The 20,596-nt window shown below is 42.7% G+C and overlaps 1 protein-coding gene across 3 annotated transcripts in view; it reads right to left on the bottom strand.

Moving 5' to 3' along the window:
* Nucleotides 1-20,596, bottom strand: part of DNAH6 (dynein axonemal heavy chain 6) — a 257,423-nt gene continuing 236,827 nt past the window's right edge. For 2 of the 3 annotated variants that reach the window (XM_001916886.5, XM_070236219.1), the window contains exons 71-77: nucleotides 16,192-16,321; nucleotides 13,485-13,612; nucleotides 9,830-10,015; nucleotides 9,220-9,292; nucleotides 8,255-8,406; nucleotides 4,455-4,677; nucleotides 1-274 (exon numbers count right to left, since the gene is read on the bottom strand). In XM_001916886.5, coding sequence (XP_001916921.3) covers nucleotides 171-274; nucleotides 4,455-4,677; nucleotides 8,255-8,406; nucleotides 9,220-9,292; nucleotides 9,830-10,015; nucleotides 13,485-13,612; nucleotides 16,192-16,321 — 996 coding nt within the window. In that variant the 3' untranslated portion in view covers nucleotides 1-170. Of the gene's footprint in view, nucleotides 275-4,454; nucleotides 4,678-8,254; nucleotides 8,407-9,219; nucleotides 9,293-9,829; nucleotides 10,016-13,484; nucleotides 13,613-16,191; nucleotides 16,322-20,596 lie in introns of those variants that run through there. The other variant, XM_070236220.1, reaches the window with a different exon arrangement.

Here is a 20,596-nt window from a genome sequence, read left to right on the forward strand (position 1 = left end):
GAAACTCAAAACACTTTATTTTAGGTTATAAGAGAAATAAAAGCCACACTTACTACCTTTAAGCCAGATCAAAAGTAACACTATTTTGCTCACATATAAATTATGCAGACTCTTTTTCTCCCATCAGGAAAGAGCTCTGGCCCATTTCTTTGCCAGCAGGTGGCACCTTTTCATTCATTCAGTTGGCAGAGCAAGGCTGATCCCTTGGCAATCCAGTAGTCTTTGGACCGCTTGGAGGGTAAAAGGACGGTCACCACAAAGTTGGTTGAATGACCTAGTTAAGGGAAAAAAAGGGTCGTTACTTACAGAATAACCCCTTGATACAAAGAGCATTGTACTACGAGTCAAGACACCTGGGTTCCAGACCTGACTCTGCCTCTAAAGATGGTGGGCAAATAGTCCTCTACAGATTTCAGTTTTACACTATAAAATAAAGATGTTACAACAAATGATCCTTTAGGACCTGTCCAGCTTTGGCTTTGTGTAACCTTATGAACTCTATTTCAAGTTCTCTGCAGTCTGACTCTGGGGGCATTGGATTAGAATTCAGGTCTGAGCTTTTAGTGGGACTCGGGATGCAGTTGGTAGGTTGGGCATCCATTCATTCGTCCATCTGTTTGTCCATCCATCCATCTTCTATCTATCCATCCATCTTCTGTCCATCCATCCATCCATCCATCCATCTACCCTTTCTTGCACCCTGCAGTTAGGCCCTGGGGCTCCTGAGATGACTAAGCACAGTCACAGGTATTTTGTCCTTAGCTCTGGGACATCTGGATTAAGAGGTTACTTTTGCAGTTTCTTTGTTTTGGGTTTGCGTGAGGAAGGACCCGGGTGAGAAGAGGGTCCTTCCCTCAAGGTGGGAGTTGCATTTCTGGCACTGCATCCATAGCAAACTCCAGCTGTGGAAGCTGGGGAAGGTGGTGGTATCTCCAGCAGAGAGTGCCTATTTCTCCCATTTCTTTACCTTTGTATGCCATTTCCTGCATGTGCCTTGGCAGGTGCTTGAGTGACATTTTATAGTACATATGCACTATATATATATTATATATACATATTATATGTATATCTCAAACCGTTAGTTTGATTCAGGATTTAAATAAGGTTCATGCCTTGCAGCGGTGATGTCTCTTACATCTCTTTCAATTGGTGGCTTCCCCCTCTGTTCTTTTTGCCACTCCCTTGAAACAACCAGGCTGTTTGTCCTGTAAAGTTCCCCACAGTCTGGATTTTGCTGCCAGCATCTGTGTGGCAATTTTAAACATGTTCCTCTATGCTTCTAAAGGGCCGGTTAGATCTAGAGGTGTGATCACATTCAGGTTTGAGTTTTTTGGTAAGAATACTTCATAGGTGGTGTGTACTTCCATCAGGAAGCACCTCGTGTCTGATGCTTTTCTTTTTTGGGATATTAGCAGCCATTGATGATTATTACTGAGAGCCATTATTTCATTAGGGTTGATAATTTTGAAATTTAGTGATGATTAAGTCTGTAGAATCCATCAGTGATTTAATTTTTGTATGTGATGTGAGTTAAGGATCTAAGTTTGGTATAACCAATTCTCCCAGCACCATTTGTGGAGGAACTTCTCTGTTCCTGACCAATTTTAAATGAGGCTGCTATTATATGTCAAGTTTCCGCATACACACAGTGTATCTTTAGGCTCTCTATCTAGTGCATTTCATCTAAATAGATGTATTTTGTGCCAGTGCAACATCGTTTTAATTTCTACCTTTTCTTGGTTCCTCTTGCCAGAAAGACAGAGTTCCCGTTTGAATTTTAGTCAATGATAAGACAAATGACTCAAAAAGTGGGCAAAAGATTTGAACAGACAGTTCATCAGAGAAGACAGAGAAGACAAGAAAAGACGGTCAATGTCATTAGTCATTAGGGAAATGCAAATGAAAACCACAACGAGATACCACTGTTATTTATCTACCTATCTATCACCCAAAATTAAAAAGATGGCTCATACTAAGTGGTGGGGAGGGTCTGGAGGAAGCGGACCCCTCACCCACTCCTAGAGGGACTGCTGGATGGCCACTTGGGAAAACAGTTTGGCAGTTTCTTAAAAAGTTAAACATATACCTAACATATGATCATTCTGCTCCTAGATATTTATCCAAGGTAAATGAAAGCATATGTCCACACAGAAACTTGTACATACCATTATCAATTAAACAAATACCTGTTAATACTTTAGATTTGTCATAGGAGTGGGAGATCAAGGCATGTGATAGGAGTGTCTATTTTAGTTTTATTCTCTATGTTACCCTTGGAGAACAGACTTTTTAATTTTACTTTATTTTTTATTTTTTTTAAATATTGGCACCTGAGCTAACATCTGTTGCCAATCCTTTTTTTTTCTTCTTCTCTCCCAAACCCCCCAGTATGTAGTTGTATATTCTAGCTGTAGGTCCTTCTGGTTGTGCTGTGTGGGACGCCGCCCTCAGCATGGCCTGATGAGCTGTGCTAGGTCCACACCCAGGATCCGAACTGGCGAGACCCTGGGCCTCTGAAGCAGAGCGCATCAACTTAACCTCTCCGCCACAGGGCCAGCCCCAGAGAACATAGTTTAACTAAAGATTTTATTAGACCAATAAATATTTATCATCAGTATCTATATTCTCCATTCAAATGAGGAAGAGTTTTTACTTCTTTCTGCCCTGCCCCGTCTCCCATATTTCTATCATTTGGAAATTTATTTACAAACTATTAAAATCATTTTTATGGTCAAACTTTTCTTTTTTTATTGACTTATTGATAGGTTACAATCTTGTGAAATTTCAGTTGTACATTAATGTTTGTCAGTCGTGTTGTAGGTGCACCACTTCACCCTTTGTGCCCACCCCCCACCCCACCTTTCCCCTGGTATCCACTAAACTGTTCTCTTTGTCCACATTTTTAAATTCCTCCTATGAGTGGAGTCATACAGAGATCATCCTTCTCTAACTGGCTTATTTCACTTAACATAATTCCCTCAAGGTCCATCCGTGTTATTGCAAATGGAATAATTTTGTTCTGTTTTGCAGCTGAGTAGTATTCCATTGTATATATATACCACATCTTCTTTATCCATTCATCTGTTGATGGGCACTTAGGTTGCTTCCATGTCTTGGCTATTGTAAATAATGCTGCAATGAACATTGGGGTGCATAGGACTTTTGGAATTGCTGACTTCAAGCTCTTTGGATAGATACCCAGTAGTGGAATGGCTGGATCGTATGGTAGTTCTATTTTTAACTTTTTGAGAAATCTCCATACTGTTTTCCGTAGTGGCTGCACCAGTTTGCATTCCCACCAGCAGTGTATGAGAGTTTTTATGGTCAAACTTTTAACGGTTTAACTGTGTGTGTGTGTGTGTGTGTGGTAAATAGAGGGTCAGTGGTGACTAATTCAGAGGCTTTGTATGTCCTTTGTATGTCTACGGCTGTCTTTATTACGCCTTCCCTCTTGGATGATAATTTGGCTGCTTTTGCATTTCTGGTTCAAAGTTGTTTTTCTCAGCCCTTTGAAGATGTTTCCCTATTTTTATATGCACTGTTTGGCAATGAGATTCTCAATCTCTGGAATTTTAGTTTCAGTGTATTAATACATTTTATTTCTTTGCTTTGAGGATTTTCTTTCTTTCTTTCTCATAGTCCTAAGTATCACTTTGATATATCTCTGTTTCTTTTCGAAATTTGATTGTTTATTTCTTTATTTATGTTTTAAAAAGTCATCCCTACGACTTTGTGAGATCTGGTAATTTGAGGACTCAAGTGTCTCTTCAGTTCTGGGAAATTATCAGCTGTTATTTCTTCAAATATTATCACTCTTTCATTCTCTCTACTTTCTCCTTCTAGATTGCTAGTATAGTAGATAAATGTTGGAAATTTTGACTTTTTCCACAGTATCACTTTTTTTTAAATTTCGTTGTGAGGTATTTGGAGGGATTTTCTCAGTGCCTTCCCTTTGCTCACCCTTTAGCCGCCTGCATTCAGTTCTTTAGCTTGTCGGTTGATAATGGCTTTTTTTTCCTATCTGGTTCCTTTTTTCAGGGCTATATCTCAGTTTCAGGTCCACTCAGATTTCCCTTTTGTTGGCATCGCATTCTATTCATTAGTTTATTTTTAAATCTCTTTTCTATGATGAGTCTCGATGGATTTGGTGAGAGATAGATTTTAGTGTCTTCTTAGTCCATCGCTTTAAAATTAGAAGTCACTGCCCAATGAACTCTATTTTCTACTTATAAGACTAATAGAGGCAAGCATTAGTTTTATAACATCAATCCACACTCAGTATTAAAAGAAACAAAATTTACAACATTTCTAAATTTGTATGTTATAAGTGTGGCCTCATCTTAAGCGTAGCTAATTTGCTCAAGATCCGCCTTTGCATATTATAGGTTTCTGTGTGGACTTTGATTGTAGTTTGCATTTGGTCATTATTTGTACCAGTCTTAGAATGTCCTTACCTGTGGTTGACAGTGTTCCTGCCCGGGCCCCTGTTTTATAAAGTGGGGAGTGGTAAAGTGTTGGGTTTGGCTCATAATTTTGTTGAGGTTCAAAATGCACCACAGGCAGCATTGGATTCATCTGTCCGGGCAATGCATCTTCTATCACCATCTCATTATCGTCCCATCGAGAAGCATCCATGAACATTCCATGAACAAGTACGCCATCCTCAGGAGAGGGCAACTGAAAGATACCAGAAATTTAAAGGTGAGAAGAGGAGAAGGGGATCAGCAGCTGTGGGATGTCTCTTGCGTCCCACATCCTCATCAGTGAGTTAATTATAGATTGCTGTTATTTCTCACATTCCAGGGAGGAGAATATGGAGGCTCTGAAAGGTAAAATTACTTGCTTCTTATTTTGACACCAAAACTCATACTCCACCAAGATGTCTAATAGGGGATAACCCTGGGAAACCCATTTATGGGCTTCAGACTATCGCATATCATGATATTATGACCTCTTCCTTCTCATTTTGAAGCAGATGGGATAAGAGGGCTGTGATTATCATCTTTCTTTGTTCAGTTAGGTCTTTCAAGGATCTGGGTGCCTTCCTAGCAGATGGATTATATATCTGCAATAACATTTGCAGAGTGCCTATGGAAAGCTCCTTTTTTTTTTTTTAAAAGAAATTATGCTCAATTTCTAATGTTTCTATTAAAGGAGAGAGAGAGAGAGGAGAAACAGGGAGAAGGAGAGGAGGGGGGCGGAGAGAGAGAGAGAGCGAGAGAGACTCTGCCCTCAATGTCCTGTGATCAGATGTCACCACTGGTGTACAATTTCTGCCAATTGTGGGCTTCTATGTCCCTCTTCCTTAAACACTGAGTGAATTTGGCCAGTTCTGGGGGCAAATTTTGGATAATTCAATAGTTGGAGCTTCATAGCTGCAGGCAGAGGATCAGGCAGTGTAGACATAAGAATAAAAGGATAGTAAGCTCTTTTGGGCTGGTGGTGACCTTCTAGTGTCCTGGACTTTGTCTTTTGAGCGCAATGGGCCTTCCTGTTTTGGAGGCTGCTATGTACGTGTGTGCACATTTGCCTGAGTGGAGGCTGAAAGCGTCCTGCTAGCCACTTGCCAAGCCATGTGTGGGAGCCACGTGGGCATCCACCCAGAGGGAGTGCCTTTTCCTGAACTGCACAAAGGCAGCAAAGGGGCTAACGGCGGCCCTGCTTGTGTGTAACAGAACTAGAGCTGTCTAAACAGTCTCTTGCAGACATTTGCTGGGAGGACCAGGAGACAGGCCAGTTAGACAACTTGAGGTCTTCAGAGAAGGCAGAGATTCTAAGGCATTGTCATGGCTCAGTGCATACGACCCAAGTGGAGATGTGGTGTGAACGGGGCAGGGTGGAGGGACAGAGGCCCGGCAGTCACTGTAAACTTCTGTCCATCAGAGTCAGCCTATGTGGCAGACAGAATGTGCCAGGCACAGAGCAGGGCCAAAATCCTGCACCATCCTGGAAGGCCTCAGCGAGGCCTGCTGTACCTGGCTGGAGTTCTGCCCTCCTGACTAAGAAGGGTCTCCAAATAACGAGGAGTGCATCTCTAAATTTATTTTCCTCTTACTTTTAAAAATAATTCGATGCTAAAACAAATTTCCTTAAGGATGTAAGCCTTTTTATTATCATTTTAAGATACAGGCAATTCAGAGGCATGGGGTTATAGTATTTCATAGAGTAAGCCATGAATATGGGGTCAGTCTGACCTGTGTGAGTTTTTGGCAATCAGATCTGAGTGGGGTGGATACGGATGGAATTACCCAGGAGCAATTCCTACTAATACCATGATATTTTAAGTTTAGTAAAAGCCATTCAACCCTACCTACACTGATTGGTTAGTGTGAGTACTTTATTGGCAAGAGCAATCTGGAGCAGATCTTTGATCTCATGGCACCGATAGAAAACTATATTTACAAGGCTCACTGGGATGGACAGGTGCTTTGAAGCAGATGCTCCCCTCCCCCATCAATATCTCAGCGCATCTAAGCTGGGTGCTCAGGTCGGCAGTGGTTCTCGTCCCTGGCTGTCTACTGGAATCACTAGGGGGGCTTTAAAAAATAATGATGCCTGATGTAAGTGGGGTGATTCTGATATAATGGGGTATAGCCTGGGTACTGGGAGTTTTAAAAAGTACTGCAGGTGATTCTAACCTGGGGTCAGGTTGAGAATTGCTGATATTCTAGAGCAGTGATTCTCAAACTGTAGGACTTGTTAAAACACAGGTTTCTGGGCCCCAGCCCAGAGTTTGTGATGCGGTAGGTCTGGAATGAGTCCTTGGAATTTGCATTTCTGACAAGTTCCCAGGTAATGCTGATGCTGCTGGTCTGGGGACCACACTTCGAGAACCTCTGCTCTGGCGGGTGTAAACTATGTAAGCAGAGTTTCAACTGCTTCCTTAGTGCATTCCTATCAGTTATGTAATGTATGAAATTAGCATATCACTTCTACTAGGAGACAGCTGATAAATTCAGCCTATAATAATCGTTATTTATTGTGGGCACACTAAGGTGCCAGTCACATGACATCTGCAGTTTCATTTACACTGCCCCACAACTATGAGATTGGTGGCGTCAGCCCCATTTTATGGATGAGAACATCGAGGTGCAGACGTGTTAGTAATTGCTCTAGTACACACAGCTGGCGAGGGGGGAGTCAGAATTTAAACTCTGGCCTGCCTGCTTCTGAAATTCTTGCTTTTAACCTCTTACGATAGTGCCTCCACAAGGAGAAAGTTACTGTAGGTATCTGCGATATGGTGATCAATAAGAAAAACATATATTTGGTTATTCAGATGACCAAAATATATTTCTCATATATATTTGGTCTTCGTCCATGGTTCCTGACTCCCAGCTCCCAAAACCCTTGGAATTTCCTGAGCATTGAGGGTGATAAAGATGTCCTTTGTCATGTTAATGAAGTCACTTTTGGAAAGCACCTAAGGTTAGGGGCCGGTTGCCAGTGGAGCCACCCCTGTGATTAGAGGGTTGGAACTTTGTCTCAACCCCTGACCTCTGGAGAGGAGAGAGGGGTTGGAGATCAAGTTCAATCACCAATGGTCGATGATTTGATCAATCATGCCTGTGTAATGAAACCTCCGTGAAAACCCAAAAGATGGGATCTGGAGAGACTCTGGGCTGGTGAACACATAGGGATTCAGGGAGAGTGGCACGCCTGCAGAGCTGGGAGCTCCATGCCCTTTGTCCGTGCTTTGCCCTATTCACCTCTTCTATCTTGCTGTTCCTAAGTTATATCCTTTTATAATACACTGGTAATCTAGTAAGTAAGTAGTTTCTCTGAGTTCTGTGAGCCACTCTAGAGGGAGAAGCACAGGTGACAACTGCTGTCTGAAGTTGGGAGGGACAGGGACAGTCTTGTAGGACTTAGCCCTTAACCTGTGGGATCTGATGCTGTTTCTGGGTAGATAGTGTCAGGATTGAGTTGAACTGTAAATCACCCAGCTTGCGTGTGAGAATGGCTTGTGGGTGTGTAAACCCCCATCTCCCACCCCACATTCAAATTGGCTTTAGAACCAAGTTAGTATCTAAAGAAATAAAACAGTATTGCTTTAAAAAATATTTCAACAAATCAGACTAATTTAAGCAGTTCTTATCTAGTCATTGCTAATTGGGGAGCTTGTCTTAGGGGTGTGAGTCCCATCCTGCCCCTCTGGGAGGCAGTAGGGGAGGGGCAGGGGAGGTTGGCTGAGATATTGAGCGACAGTGGGACAGAAGCTGCTTTGGTGTAACAGTAGTCATGGGGAGAATACCTCCATGTCCATGGGCAGTTCTTGTCCAAACTGGACTGTCTTGGCAGCCTCTATAACTGCAGCTTGATCCCGATAGGTAGGAATCATGTTGTACTTGAAATTCAGCTCGTCTATAGGCAAATTGTATTTCCGAGCATGATTTTGAAGAGTTCCTGTAAATAGAAAACCAGAAAGCTGGGTCCTTCAAACGAGGCCGCTGCTCCTGAACTTGGCCCCCACTCACCCCAAGGCTGCTCTAGCATTAGGGAGCTTCCTCTCTATCAAGAAGACCCGACCATTAACACCTTATTCTGAATCAGTTCACAGAGACAGGGAGCCTGCAGGGGGGATGTTGGGCGCGGTGGAGCCAAGGCAGATACAAATTTTGGTCTTGGCTGGAAAGAGAGGGAAGAAGGCCAAGTCTGAAGTGCACTGCTCTGCCAGTGAGGATTTCAGAGCCCAATCTCCCCAATGTTAGAATCTTGCTCAGCTTGTCCTGTATGTGCTGTTTATTAGGGATTCAGAATGAGACAGATTAAGGGCTCAGCTGATTAGCGTCTAGTGGCCCAGAGGCCCTGGTCCTCTCTGGGCTCCCAGCCTGAATTCCCAGGGCTGCTGGAGGGACATCAGGAGTATTTTTTAGAGGGAAGGAAGCTGTTCAGAGTTGGGGCCAGAGCAGGTGGTGTCCTTGAGCAGGGGTCACATGGGGCATTGGGGGCACACTGTTTGCGTTCACAGGGGCAGCAGTGCTGGCACTTGTGTCACCTGAGAGGGGCAGGGATTAGGTTGTAGGGGGAACATCTGCTATTTCTGTCATGCTTTTCCCCAGCAAGCGGGGAAGAGCTGGGCCTTATTGGACTGCCCTATAGACAAGAGCGCCATAGTTAGGACATTAGCAGCCATGCCACTTTCCCAGTTCCTAGAAACCCATCATGTAACAAACCATCATCTTTCCTGTGGGATTTTTCTAGGGAAAGCACTGGTACCTGTTAGAAATCCTTGTGGAAAGAAGAAACCGGAGATCCAGAAGGACTTAGGCTGTCCTCTTTTGAGCCACAACTAAAGGAGAAACATTATACCATAATGTACTGTTTTTCTGAGATGGAGTTTGTCATTTAAATCAAAGTCATATTTTGGAGGACCTCTCAGGAGGCCGTATCTGATCCAGTCCCAAGTTAGTCACTAGCCCCATTCTTACTCCCTGCTCTGTCCCCCTTCCCCACCCACTAGCCTGACCACCACCCCAGAACCTGGTTATTACAGAGAGTACAGAAGAGGGAGACAGCAGCAAGGTCACACCTGGCAGTTTGGACCCATTTCAGATTTGTTCTGTACCGCACAGTGGGGTCCCATGAACTAGATCTGAAATGCCAAGGCCTGGAATTAAACTGGGATGTGAGGATAAGGGCCTAGGGCAAACTACATTATAATCAGCATAAGACTTTTAAAGTGATGCCATTCTGGAAGTTTCTTTTTCTTTGGACTCAGACGATCCCTCAAAGCTGTCGATATTTTAGTTAGCTAGGGCTTCCTAAGGACCTCAGGGCCAACCGTGTTGCTAGATTCATCAAAACCCAAAGAAGTGCATTTTCTTACGTCCACAAATGCAGTCCTCAGAATAAGGTCTTTGACCCACGATCCCAGTGGCTTCAGGGAAGGGTAGGCTGTGTTGGACCACAGAGAGGGAACCTGGTTGTTGAGGAAACTGTTATACACTTTTTCCATTTCTTCAGACATCACCACAAGTCCAGCAATGGCTTTGTTGAGTGTTTCTAGAGAAGTCTGAAAGAACAAAAAAGGCTTGCTGCCCCACACAGATGTAATTATCAAGTGGGAAGGACACTCAGTTGTGGTGGTAGGTACTGCCTTGGGCTGAAAGGCCCACTTGCTGGGTTCCATCCTCTCTACACACCATCTGCTGGGCTGGACCCTCCAATCTTTCATGCATTTTTACCACATGTGACCATGGAGTGTAAAACCTGGGGGTGGGGGACCATTCAGGCAGGCAGTAGCATAATCCAATGAAGTGGAAAGAAGGGAAGGAGGAGAAATATCCACAGAAGCCTAGAAAAAGTCCTGTTCTCCTCCAGGTTGAAGGAAGAATGGGCCTGACGGTTAGTGATTTGGGAACCATGGAGCGGGGCTGAGGATGTGGGAACTACCTCATGCCACTGGCCAACTCAGCCCGGGGGTGCTGGCAGTCCCAGGAGTTATGGCAGAAAGGGGAGATTCTTAGATCTGACCAATCTTTCAGCGGATACCAGACAGTCTCCTAGTACTGGAAACACTACTTCTTAAGACATGCCCTTTATCCTCCCCTCACTTCAGCAGAAGATAGAGGCAGGCAGTGGTTCTGAGAGACCTTGGGCCAGCAGCCATGGGAAGTACAGGGTCATATGTGCCGCCTGGCTAAAGATGAAGGTGGGGCATATAGACTGGATGGCCCTCATGGGTTCCAGTTTTGTGAAAAGGACTGCCATATACTTGGAAAATACTATAAGAAGATGTTAGAGGCCAAATTTATGTTGATGCAAAAAATAGGTTCCAGGACCACACGCACATAGTGCTAGAGATAGGGAGGATGTGGATGAAACAAGGCTGGTCATCCTTTTCATGGAGTTATTCCCCTCCTCCTATCTCTTTTCACAAGAGGCAGTGGTATAAAAAAGCAGACGCTTAATTAGATTTGCCCTTAGGATCTGAGGAACCATTTGCAGCAGAGTGCAGCAAGGAGGCCCTCAGTCAGGGCTGAAACGGTGGCCTACCACAGACACTGGGAATGGAAAAAGGTAGTAGAAGATATGTTCAAAATGTGGAGAGAAGGCTGAAGTCAGAGAGATGGAGGATCAGGCTGCCAGCGCCTTCTAGGTCTGCTTCAAACAGACAGAGGCTGCATTGTAGCCGACTCTGCAGAGGAGGCAGCCAACAGACAGGTGCGTTTGATGGGAGAAAGTGCGCCCCAAAATGTTCTCTCCTATGGCTAGAATCCTGAATAATAGGATGGCCTCATCTCTTCCAGGTTCTGCCCTGACTCACAGTTCTGTAATGATCTGGAGGAGAGTGAGCTCACCAAGATGGCAGCCCCAAGGCCCTGGGAGCGGCTGCCTTGCTTGGCCTTCCTTATTGCCATCCTGGTACTGCCCTGCTGTTTCCCGGGGGAGGTGAAGGTGAGGCTGGGAGAGAGCCAGGGCAAGGCAGGACTGGGCAGAGGTGAGGGTGAGGAAGGGCTCTGGTGCAGGCCCAGCGCGTGGTGGTGGCCACCACCCCTCCCTCAGTGGGAGTGCTCTGCTGTGATTCCTGATTGCCTTGTAGGCTGCCTTTCCCTGGACGCCTCCGCCTTCTACTTCCATTAGGTGAATGCCTCTATTATTGGGGGACATTATTGTTTGAGCACAAGAAATGACCATGGGGAGGCCTGAGAGCCAGATTTGTTCAGTTGCACATTCAAATATTCATGGACTATTTAGTATGTGTCAGGCACTAGAAAAACGGATGAGTAATATAGCAGTCCACCTTTCTTCAGAAGTTCATTTTCTATTGGGTGAGCCATACTCATGGAGGGGTAATTACAAAACAACGTGGTAAGCAGAGTGAGATACACAGACACCGGAAATGATAGAGCCTGAGGAGGGGCTCCTAAGTCATCCGGTGGTGGAGGTAAGGACTGGTGTTCCAGGAAGATTTTATGGAGGAAGTCACATTCAGACTTGTCTATCTTCAAGTGGGTGAAAGGTCATGATGTGGAAGAGGCAAGAGATAAGCAGCATCCATCTCTTCTTCCTTTGAACAATAGTACCTCCTTAGTTTTAGCTGGGCACAGAGCAATCCACCCAGAGACTATATTTCCCAGCCACCCTTGCAGCTGGAGCGTGGCCATGTGACTAAGTTTTGGCTAATGGGATGCAAGAAGAAATGATGTACGCAACTCGGGATCACATTTTTATGAGGAAGTTGCTTTCCCTTGGCCCTCTGTTTCCCTCATCCCACTGACTGGTAAAAAGGGCCAATTGCGGCAGCCACCTTAGATCCAGAGTTGGAAGTTACCTGTTAAAGCTGGAAGAGCCACCCTTCCAGCTGGGGTCCCTGGAGGAGCTCACAAAGCAAGATTAACTAGACAGGGCTTTCTCTGGGCTGTTCGCGGAGAGAGAAGTGAATTTCCATCTTGTTTTGGCCGCTGTATTTGGGGGTCCTTATCACAGAAGCTTAATCTGTACCCTGATTCATTCAATACAGGAGGTGATAAGCCCTGAACTGGATACCTGGCCTGCTGACACTGATATATATCTGACCAGAAGCCTTAGTCCCACGTTGAGGACTTCATATATTCAGCTGACCCAGTGTCTGCCCAGTCCACAAGCCTAGGTATTGCCAGCCAACCAGCAACATTCGGAGACTTTGTTTTCCTAATAGGGGACAGATGGTCTTTGGCTTTGAAAGATTAACCCCAGCTGTCCTCTCCAATCTTATCACTGAGCCTTGACTCTGTGCTAGGTATTTGGTCCCTGCTTGGCAGTAAAAGTTTTCCTGTTAATGCTCAATATTTGGTCTCTAATAGTTTTTGTGTTTCCCTTATCAAAGTTAGGCACAGAGAATCCAGGAAGGCCTTCAGCCATCATTATAAACTCGGCCATCCAGAGAGAAAGCATTCCTGCGCAAAAGACAAAGGACCAAAGAGTTGTTCTCAAATTTTAGTTGCATTGAAATCTTCTGGGGGGGTTTATTTAAAATTCATATTCCCAGGCTTTACCTCAAGGAATTCTGTCTCAGTAGGTCTGGTGTGCGATCAGGGAATCCACATTTTGAACGTGCAGCATAGTGAATTCTCATGCAGGTGTTCTGTGGCCCACACTCTGAGAAACTCTGGTTTTTATAGTCTTCATAAAGACTATGTTATTAGCTGCAAACTATACATCAGGAAAAGCACTGAATCTCTCTTAATTGATTGCTTAGATGCCTGATCAAATTTCTAGAGAGTCAATGGTAATGCTAAGAGTGTAAGTTCGGATAATGAGGAGACTGAAGATTTGTAATGTCACATATTGACTAAGCCATTATTAGAGACAGGGAACACAGCCTTGTAGAGAAGGGTGAATTCAATCTCAGATAAATTGGGTTTGAAGAGTTGTCAGCATATCCAAATGGAAGTACATCCAAAATGGCTGAAGTGATGGGAATGGAAAATTCATATTATTAGACAATTCTCCCCAAAGCTTTGATACCCCATAGCAATGATGGCAGTGAGCGCTCATACATGTATTAGCTTCAGCAGATTGTTAAACCGGTCCACTTCTTGTCCAAGAACGGTGGTCAGCGAGTTGAGGCGTCCTTGAGGATCCTTGACGAAAAGGCTCTCAGAAGCACTCTCCATTTCTAGTTTTTCTGAAACACACACAGCTGATTCCTCAGATCAATTATCATTGATTTCTGTCCTCATAACATTGCTATTGTAATGCACTTATCTTAACCTTTCTTAAAGCCAACTTCTCTCCCGTCTGGGTCAAGGCTGAATGGGGGTCAGGCCATGCAGACGTCAGTGGCAAATGCTAGCCGGACAAGCAACTACTGGGGAGACAAAGGGCATCCCTGAGACCAGAGGTGCCAGGGACTCTGAGTCTTCTCCTCTGCCATGCAAGTATGTAAGCCTCACTTTTCCCTGCACACCTGCTTAGCATCTCGAAGATGAGGGGTTAGGGGTGGGAGATTGAGAGATGGGAGAGACTTGGCATTTGTTCCAAGTTACTGAGCATTACTCAGAGGGTCTGACTGAATTATTAAACAGGCCCGTGGTTCAATCTGGATCAAAAACTTCACTCTTCTTTTTTCCTACAGTCCAGCAAATGGAGGCTCATATAAGCTATAAAAAATGAAGGAACTGCATTTTCCTTGCATATCTGAGCAAAGCGTGAGCGAACGAATGGCTCTGAAATACATATACCAAACGCTTCTTGACCACTCACATTTCGGCTGCTGTCGAAGAGTCACACAGCAGTGGGAGTTAGTCCAGTCTCTTGTCCATCCACAGTGCTGCGCTCCCTGTCCCTGGTCTTCTCTCACTCCCTCAGGGCCATCCCAAACCCTCAGTTCTCTCGTTGAGCCATTGTGTCCCTGTCCCCTCAGTCTCAGCAGATGGCATCGCTGATCATTTCACAGTGAAAGTATCAGCTTTATGAAACTTAGAGAGGACAACCTCCCAGGTGTCAATGGAACTCTAAGAAACAAGTACCTTGTCTCTCCAGCCAGCCAGCTGTCTTCATCTCTTTTCCACCTACCCCTCCATCTTAGTTTTATTAAAAATTGCTTCCTAAAATAACTCAGTTTGCTTCAACATCAATGGAACTTTCTATGCAAGTAGACATTCTTTTGAGGGCCTGTTTTAAGAGGCAGATAACTGGCTTCTGAGGTCCCACAGCCCCCTTTCTTCTGGGGGCCTTAAGAGTATTGGCAAGACTCAGTCTGTGATACTGTGATGTAATAAATATATATTTTGGTCTTTGTCCCTGGCTCCTGGCCAGAGCTCCTAAAACCCTTGTAATTTCCTAAGTGATAAGAGTGATAGGAGCATCATTTTTTATAATACTTGGTTTTTTACCCAGGCTCCTAAAATAGCTCCTGAGAAATGAAGGTGAAAGGAGTGTCTTTTGTTATTCAAAATAAGCCTTTGACCACAGCTGAGATTATGTTAATGAGGTGAATTTTGGAAAGCTCCTAAGGATGGGGGCTGGTTGTCAGGGGAACCAACCAGGTGATAAGAGGGTTGGAACTTTCAGCTCTACCTGTGACCTCCCGGGCAGGGAGAGAGGCTGGAGGTTGAGTTAACCATTAATGGCCAATGATTTCTCAGTCATGTGGGTAAACACCCTAAAGGAAGGGGTTTGGAGAGACTCTGGGTTGGTGAATGGATCCACCTGGAGGGTGCCTGGAGGGTGGTGCACGCTGACTCCACGGGACAGAAGCCCCTGCACTAGGGACTCTTCTGGACCTGGCCCTATGTTCCTCTTCATTTGGCTGTTTATCTTCATCCTTTATTATATCCTTTAAAATAAACTGGTAAATCTAAATAGCTGTTTCCCTGAGTTCTGTGAGCTGCTCCAGCAAATTACTGAACCCGAGAAGCGGGTAGTGGGAACCCTCGATTTAGAGCTGGTCTTCAGAAGAGCACATCACAACCCGAGACTTGTGATTGGCATCTGAAGGGGGGGGGGGCAGTCTTGTGGGACTGAGCCCTTAATCTGTGGGGTCTGTGCTAGCTCTGAATAGTTAGTGTCATAATTGAATTGTAGAACACCCAGCGGGTGTCCAGAGAGTTGGAGAATTGCTTAATGTGATGGAAAACACACATTTGGCGTCACAAGTGTTGTGCATAGAGAGAGAAACAGTTTAGTTTCACAATAGACTGAGAAATCTAAATCTAAGTCACTTTAAGAAAAGTGTGAAAGTAGATCTCTGTGATAATTCAGGAAGATTCCCCAGAAAACAAGGTGAAATTAATTTAGCTATTTCTCGTAAATGGAGAAAAAAATGAAATGGATTCTAGAGCAGGACTGTGTAACAGCACATCTAATGGTGATGAAAATGTTGTCTGTGGTGTTCACTTGAAATGTGGCTGGTGCAGTTGAGGAAATGAATTTTAAATTTTATTTAAATCTAAGTTTAAGTAGTCACATGTGGCTGGTGGCTACTGTCTTGGCCAGCACAGGTCTAGAGTCAATAGGAAGCTCAGGAAAAAGTCTGGTTAAAGTTACACTGGGCTGGAAATCAACTTGCTTCTAATGCTTCTGGCAGTTGAGCCGTGGAGGTGCTGTAGCTTCTAGTCTATAAATGGAGAGCTCCACATAAGAGCTCTCTACGTAAAGAAAAGTCTACATAATAAGCAAATTTGGACACCTGCTTGTCACTCAGCTCTCTGAGCTTATTCCTAAAAGTCTCGTTATATACAGATGCCAAGAATTATTTATTACCTGGAACTCTGGTCTGGACAGAAGAAACAAGTTCTTGGACAATTTCATCATTGCTTTTCCCCTCTCCACCAGAAGACGACCTTGGCTGAACCTCAAGTATGGTGTTGATTAAAGTGTTGGTCTCTTTGTACTGTAACGGTGGGAAGAGACAGAACAGTGAAGACTCAGATTCTCAGAAAATAATTTGCAGCACATATGGTTTACTTATAGAAATCATGCTAGTTGTCAAAAACAAGGACATTATATTTTTTATGTTAAAGATAGAGTTGGTAAAATTTGCTCATTGGAAATGCACAGTACATAGTTGTCAGTGTTATATTTAAAATTTTTTGGTTGAACAACAATGTGAATGTACTTAATCAGCTGTGTACTTAACTGTATACCAATCAACTGTATACTTAAAAATGATTAGAATGGTAAATTTTGTGTTACATATATTTTACCACAATGAAAAATAGTCAGGGCCAGCCTGGTGGCGCAGCAGGGTTAAGTTTGCACGCTCCGCTTGGTGGCCCGGGATTCCCAGGTTCGGATCCCGGGTGTGGACCTACCTACTGTCCCATGCTGTGGCAGTTGTCCCACATATAGAGTAGAGGACTATGGGCACAGATGTTATCTCAGGGCCAATCTTCCTCAGCAAAAAGAGGAGGATTGGCAGTGGATGTTAGCTCAGGGCTAATCTACTTAAAAAAAAAAAGGCCAAAAATTTTTTAGCTAGCCATTTAAAAGGCAGTTATAAAGATGAGGAAAAGATAATGAGAATGCGGTTTTAGAACATACTTTTATTTAAATAACATATTTCTTAATTAGAAAAAATATGGATTATAGAAAATTTAGCAAAGAGAAAAGTATAAAGAAAAAATATTCATGATCCTGCTTTCCAGAGATATAACTTTAGTTTTCATCCACTTGGATGTTTTCTGTGTATATGTGCATGTAGTTTGAAAAAAAATTGAGACCATACAATTTATGTAGTATTCATTCTGTTTCAGTTTAATGAACATCTTCTCATATCACTGAAAAATCTCCATAAAACATGTTTTAAGTGATTGTGGGGCACTAGGCGATGTGAATGCACCATAATGGATATAGTTGTTTATCTGCTTTTTTGAACATTTCTAGTTTTTAGATTTTATAGAAGTCTGTGAAGAGACTATCTGTATATGAATTTCACCCACTATCTTTGAAATTCTTTAAATGATATATTATCAAAGGAATATTTTAAAACTGAGTATTACTACATTGATTTCTGAAAACATTGTGTCAATTTACATCCCAAACAATAGTGTATCAGACGACCTGTCTTTCTGTATCTTTGTAAGAGTTGATATCATTCCTTAAGAAATCTTTTCAAATTTAATAGGTAAAAATAGTTTCTCATTGTCCTGCACTTTGAGGATTAACAGAGTTAGACACTTTAAAACTGTCTTCACGGGGCTGGCCCCGTGGCGGAGTGGTTAAGTTCGCGCGCTCTGCTGCAGGCAGCCCAGTGTTTCGTCGGTTCGAATCCTGGGCGCGGACACGGCACTGCTCATCAAACCATGCTGAGGCAGCGTCCCACATGCCACAACTAGAAGGACCCACAACGAAGAATATACAACTATGTACTGGGGGGCTTTTGGGAGAAAAAGGAAAAAAATAAAATCTTTAAAAAAAAACAAAAAACTGTCTTCATTGGCCATCTGTATTACATCTTTATAAGTTATTCATGTATTTTACATGTTTTTGTATTTTTTATTATGGATGTGTAGGAGATAATTCTATAATAAGGATAGTTTTTTCCCTCATTTTTTTGTGGTAAAATACACATAAAATTTGCCATCTTAACTATTTTTAAGTGTATAGTTCAGTGGTTTTAAAAACACCAATAGGGGCCGGCCCGGTGGTGCAGTGGTTAAGTTCGTACGTTCTGCTTCTCGGCTGCCCAGGGTTCGCCCAGGTTCGGACATGGCACCGCTTGGCACGCCATGCTGTGGTAGGCGTCCCACATATAAAGTAGAGGAAGATGGGCACAGATGTGAGCTCAGGGCCAGTCTTCCTCAGCAGAAAAGAGGAGGACTGGCAGCAGTTAGCTCAGGGCTAATCTTCCTCAAAAAAACCCCCCCAAAACAAAAAAAACACACCAATAATATTGTGCAGCCATCACCACCATCCATCTCCATAACTCTTTTCGTCTTGTAAGACTGAAACTCTATACCCATTAAACAATAACTCCTCATTTTCCCCTCTCCCCAGCCCCTGGCAACCAGCATTGTTCTTTCTGTCTCTATGATTTTGACCACTCTACCTCATGTAAGAGGAATTATACAGTATTTGTCTTTATGTGGCTGGCTTATTTCACTTAGCATCATATCCTCAAGGTTCATCTATGTTGTAGCGTATTGCAGAATTTCCTTCCTTTTTAAGGCTGAATAATATTCCATTGTATGTACACACCATTTTTTGCTTATCCATTTATCCATTGGTGGACACTTGGGTTGCTTCTGTGTTTTAGCTATTGTGAATAATGTTGCTATGAACTTGGGTATACAAATATCTGCTCTTGTCCCAGCTTTCAGTTCTTTTGGGTATGCACCCAGAATTGGAATTGCTGGATCATATGGTAATTCTACTTTTGTTTTTGAGGAACTGTCATACTGTTTTCCACACTGGCTGTACCATTTTACATTCCTACCAACAGTGCACAGGGTCCCAATTTCTCCATATCCTTGCCAACATTTGTTTTTTCCTGTTATTTTGATAGTAGTCATCTTAATGGCTATGATGTAGAGTCTCACTGTAGTTTTGATTTGTATTTCTGAAATGACTAGTGATGTTGAGCATCTTTTCATGTGCTTATTGGCCATTTGTATTTCTTCTTTGCAGAAATGTCTATTTAATTCCTTTGCCCATTTTTGAATCGGGTTGTTCTTTTGTTGAATTTTAGGAGTTCTCTATATATTCTGGGTATTAATCTCTTATCAGGTATATGATTTGAAAATATTCTGTGGGTTCCCTTTTTATTCTGTTGATAGTGCCTTTGATGCACAAAATTTTAAAATTTTTACCAAGTCCAATTTGTCTATTTTTTCTTTTGTTACCTGTGCCTTTGGTGTCATATCCAAGAAATCATTGCCAAATCCAATATTGTAAAGCTTTTGTCCTATGTTTTCTTCTGAGTTTTATTGTTTTGCTCTTACATTTATGTCTTTGATCCATTTTGAGTTAATTTTTGTATTTGGTGTCAGGTAAGGGTTCAACTTCATTCTTTTGCATATGGATATACAGTTTTCCCAGCACCATTTGTTGAGAAGACTGTCCTTTCCCCATTGAATGGTCTTGGCACCCTTGTCAAAAATTATCTGACCATATAGGTGAGAGTTTATCTCTGGACTCTCTATTCTGTTCCATCACTCTGTGTGTCTGTCTCTAGGCCAGTGCCACATGGCTTTGATTACTATAGTTTTATTGATTTCTAACTTTATCCCATTATGCTTGGAGAAGATACTTTGCATAATATCCATCTTTTTAAAGCTATTGATACTTTATTTGTGGTCTAACATGTGATCAATCCTGGAAAATGTCCTATGTGTGGATAGTTAACTTTTTCTTGGTTTTGTTTTTATTTTGGTTTCAAATGTTTTGCTTTGTCATTTGTCTTTTAATTTTCTATGATTTTGATATAGTCACATCTATTGTCTCTTTCTAATGTGATTTATTTTTTGATTGCTTTTTTATGCTTAGAAATTCCTATTCTAAGGTCAGTTAAATATTCTCAATGTTTCTAGATTTTTCTTCTATTCAGAAACATAGTATTGTGCTCATGTATATTTGTTGTAACCTCTTAGAAGTTTCCTTTATATAGCTCTCACACAGGTCTTGTGAGGGTAATTCTTTTGGTGTTTCATGTTTAGATGCCTGTGTGAAATTGTGTATCTAGAATGGGTGGTGGGATGTTCCATGGTATTGTCTAGGGCCCTCCAGATCTATCCCTCTCCAATCTCTAGTCCTTGGCTTTGAAACCCAGTCACAACACTCATCATGCACTTACCTGTGAGAGGAGCTCAGAACCTGGAATTTTAGATCTTGATTGTTAAAATTATATATTACATGATAGACAGTCTTTCAGACATTACATTTGACATAGTCATTATATCTTAAAGACATATATGAAATTATTTATCTAATGCTATGGTTAAATAGTTTGATTTTCTTGCTCAGTGCCAATCACTTAATATTATGACTTTTCCATTTTAGTTCTTGACTTCTTGGTTGGATGGAAGAGTCTTGAAACATTTAGTGCAGCCAGCCTGCTGTTACTTCCTATGATAATAACTGAGTTAGAGACTTCTAGTGAGCACCCATTCCCAGTTCTCCTCTCCTTTAGGGCATAGCAAAGATTATTGTTTCTTATACCCTTGCAGGT

Source organism: Equus caballus, chromosome 15, assembly GCF_041296265.1.
Source record: "Equus caballus isolate H_3958 breed thoroughbred chromosome 15, TB-T2T, whole genome shotgun sequence".
NCBI lineage: Eukaryota > Metazoa > Chordata > Mammalia > Perissodactyla > Equidae > Equus > Equus caballus.